General features: G+C 38.6%; 1 protein-coding gene across 1 annotated transcript; it reads left to right on the top strand.

Annotated features, from left to right (window-relative positions):
• The first annotated feature begins 323 nt into the window (after positions 1 to 323).
• Positions 324 to 1715, top strand: LOC114169629 (protein SODIUM POTASSIUM ROOT DEFECTIVE 3-like). Its single transcript, XM_028054868.1, has 3 exons — positions 324 to 881; positions 1003 to 1078; positions 1242 to 1715. Exons 1-3 carry the CDS (start codon positions 459 to 461, stop codon positions 1364 to 1366), a joined length of 624 nt encoding a protein of 207 aa, XP_027910669.1. The 5' UTR covers positions 324 to 458; the 3' UTR covers positions 1367 to 1715.
• Positions 1716 to 1935: the final 220 nt, after the last annotated feature.

Consider the following 1935-nt stretch of genomic DNA (forward strand, 5'->3'; position numbering starts at 1 on the left):
ATTCATCCACTACCAGTGTTTGAAAAGCACCAGAAAAGGGCTAATAAAAAGAAAACGAAAGAAGGAGCCCACTGTGGAACAATGATGCGTCAATAATACAACGTCCTCGTCACCCTCTAAACTTTCTTAGTTCCACAACCACTGGTAGTAATCATATCGCACCACTTTTCTTATTATCTTATTATAATTTGTAATGATGGTTAACAAAAAGAAATGGTAGTAATAATCTAGATTAATCTTGTGTCTAATCTAAGGCATCATTACCCGAGTGGGACCAAGTGCATTATTTTCCTTTTCCCCTACCTAGTTAAGATTTTTATGTTGCTCTCTTTGCTTCTGTTCTGACTTCAGCTACTACCTACTACACCAAAGTTCATTGCTTCCATCTTATTCTCTCTTCTCTATAATAACCTTATAACTGTTTGCAAGAAAAGAAATTAACAACTGGGACAAAAACCATGAAAGGAATTGATTTGTTATGTTCTTCCTCAGCTTCCACAGCTGTAACTTCTAGCATGCACCATCGTTCTACGGCGCGTGGAAGAACCAAAACCTACGACCATGACGGAAGGAAAACCCAAATCTGTGTACCTTGTTCATCCCAATTGCCCATAACTCCTAAGCCTTACTTGGAGAAGCCCAGAAAGAGCTCAGCTGATAAGGGTAGAAAAAGTTCTGTTGATGTCAGCGAACTATATACTCATCATCATGCTACTGCTGAGGGTTCATCCAGAAGATATCTCCTTGCTGACGCGCCATTCATTGGGTGGGTATCAGAGTCTAACAAATTCACACAAATGGTTCCTTCTCAACATGATGTCCAAGACAAGGCTGTGGTTATCAAAACAAACCACGCTCCTACTGTTCGCTCAAAGGACCAGGTTTTTCTTTTCTTTTCTTTTCAACCTTTGTGTCTTACTAGTTAGTTACCACTTTTTGTGAATGAAAATTTGGGGTTTGTTTTACGATGACATTAGGGTTGTCTTCTGAAACCTTGATCAGGTTGTGGTTTTGAGGGTGTCATTGCACTGCAGGGCCTGCGAAGGAAAACTTAGAAAACATATTTCAAAAATGGAAGGTGAGTCTGCTTAATCCATACTTAGTTTTCGAGTTTACATGGCACTATTATTACTACTCCAGTATAGTTGAGTTTTATGTTCTTTCTAAACATAAAAGTTTGATGTTTATGTTAATGCAACTAAATGTGTGTGTTTTGGAATATTATATATATGGGTTTGTAGGAGTGACATCATTCAGCATAGAAATGGAGACGAAGAAAGTGACGATAATCGGAGACGTGACACCACTGGGGGTACTGGAGAGTGTATCCAAGGTCAAGAATGCACAGTTGTGGCCATCTCTCTGAACTTCCATATCTGATACACCTTTCGGGTGTGCGTGTTTGTATCATTAGAATTTGGATAACTTGTGAAGCACTCTTAATGTGTGTCGTGTAAATGAACATTTCTCCTTAGTTGTTTGGTTACTTAATTGTTCATTTGGTGTGTTTCACGACCAAATGTTCACTCTTCCTCACTGCAGCCTAAATCAAAACACACACCTGCTTAGGAGACAACGTGTGGCAAACTTTTGAAACAAGAAAAGGGTACCGTGTATTATTAGCTTTAAAATGTAACCGTGCACCTAAGACCTACATTATTTTGTTCCTGCTCGTGAGGTTTATTTACTAATATATGAAAATGAAGTAACTAGTATATGCGTTGGTAGAAAGTAATGAAATTGAAAATAATGGATACCGTTTATAAATTGTCCAAGCACTTTGAATGCACTTTGTTGGGGTGAGAAGTGAGAAGGTAATGCATGGCAGACAGTGGTAGCAGAGAGCACCGAAGAGTCGCTTTTGGAAGCAATCTCTTAAAAAAACTAATGCTTATAATGTTTTGTTTTTGAGGTTCTGAAAGCAGTGAGAGTTGG

This window comes from Vigna unguiculata, chromosome 11, assembly GCF_004118075.2.
Source record: "Vigna unguiculata cultivar IT97K-499-35 chromosome 11, ASM411807v1, whole genome shotgun sequence".
NCBI lineage: Eukaryota > Viridiplantae > Streptophyta > Magnoliopsida > Fabales > Fabaceae > Vigna > Vigna unguiculata.

What these genes read in the sequence shown, in the direction of transcription:
- LOC114169629 (XM_028054868.1), top strand. Translation starts at nt 459, where the DNA reads ATGAAAGGAATTGATTTGTTATGTTCTTCCTCAGCTTCCACAGCTGTA. An exon ending in CTGTTCGCTCAAAGGACCAG is followed by an intron (nt 882 to 1,002) that starts GTTTTTCTTTTC and finishes AACCTTGATCAG; the next exon opens with GTTGTGGTTTTGAGGGTGTC. An exon ending in ACATATTTCAAAAATGGAAG is followed by an intron (nt 1,079 to 1,241) that starts GTGAGTCTGCTT and finishes ATGGGTTTGTAG; the next exon opens with GAGTGACATCATTCAGCATA.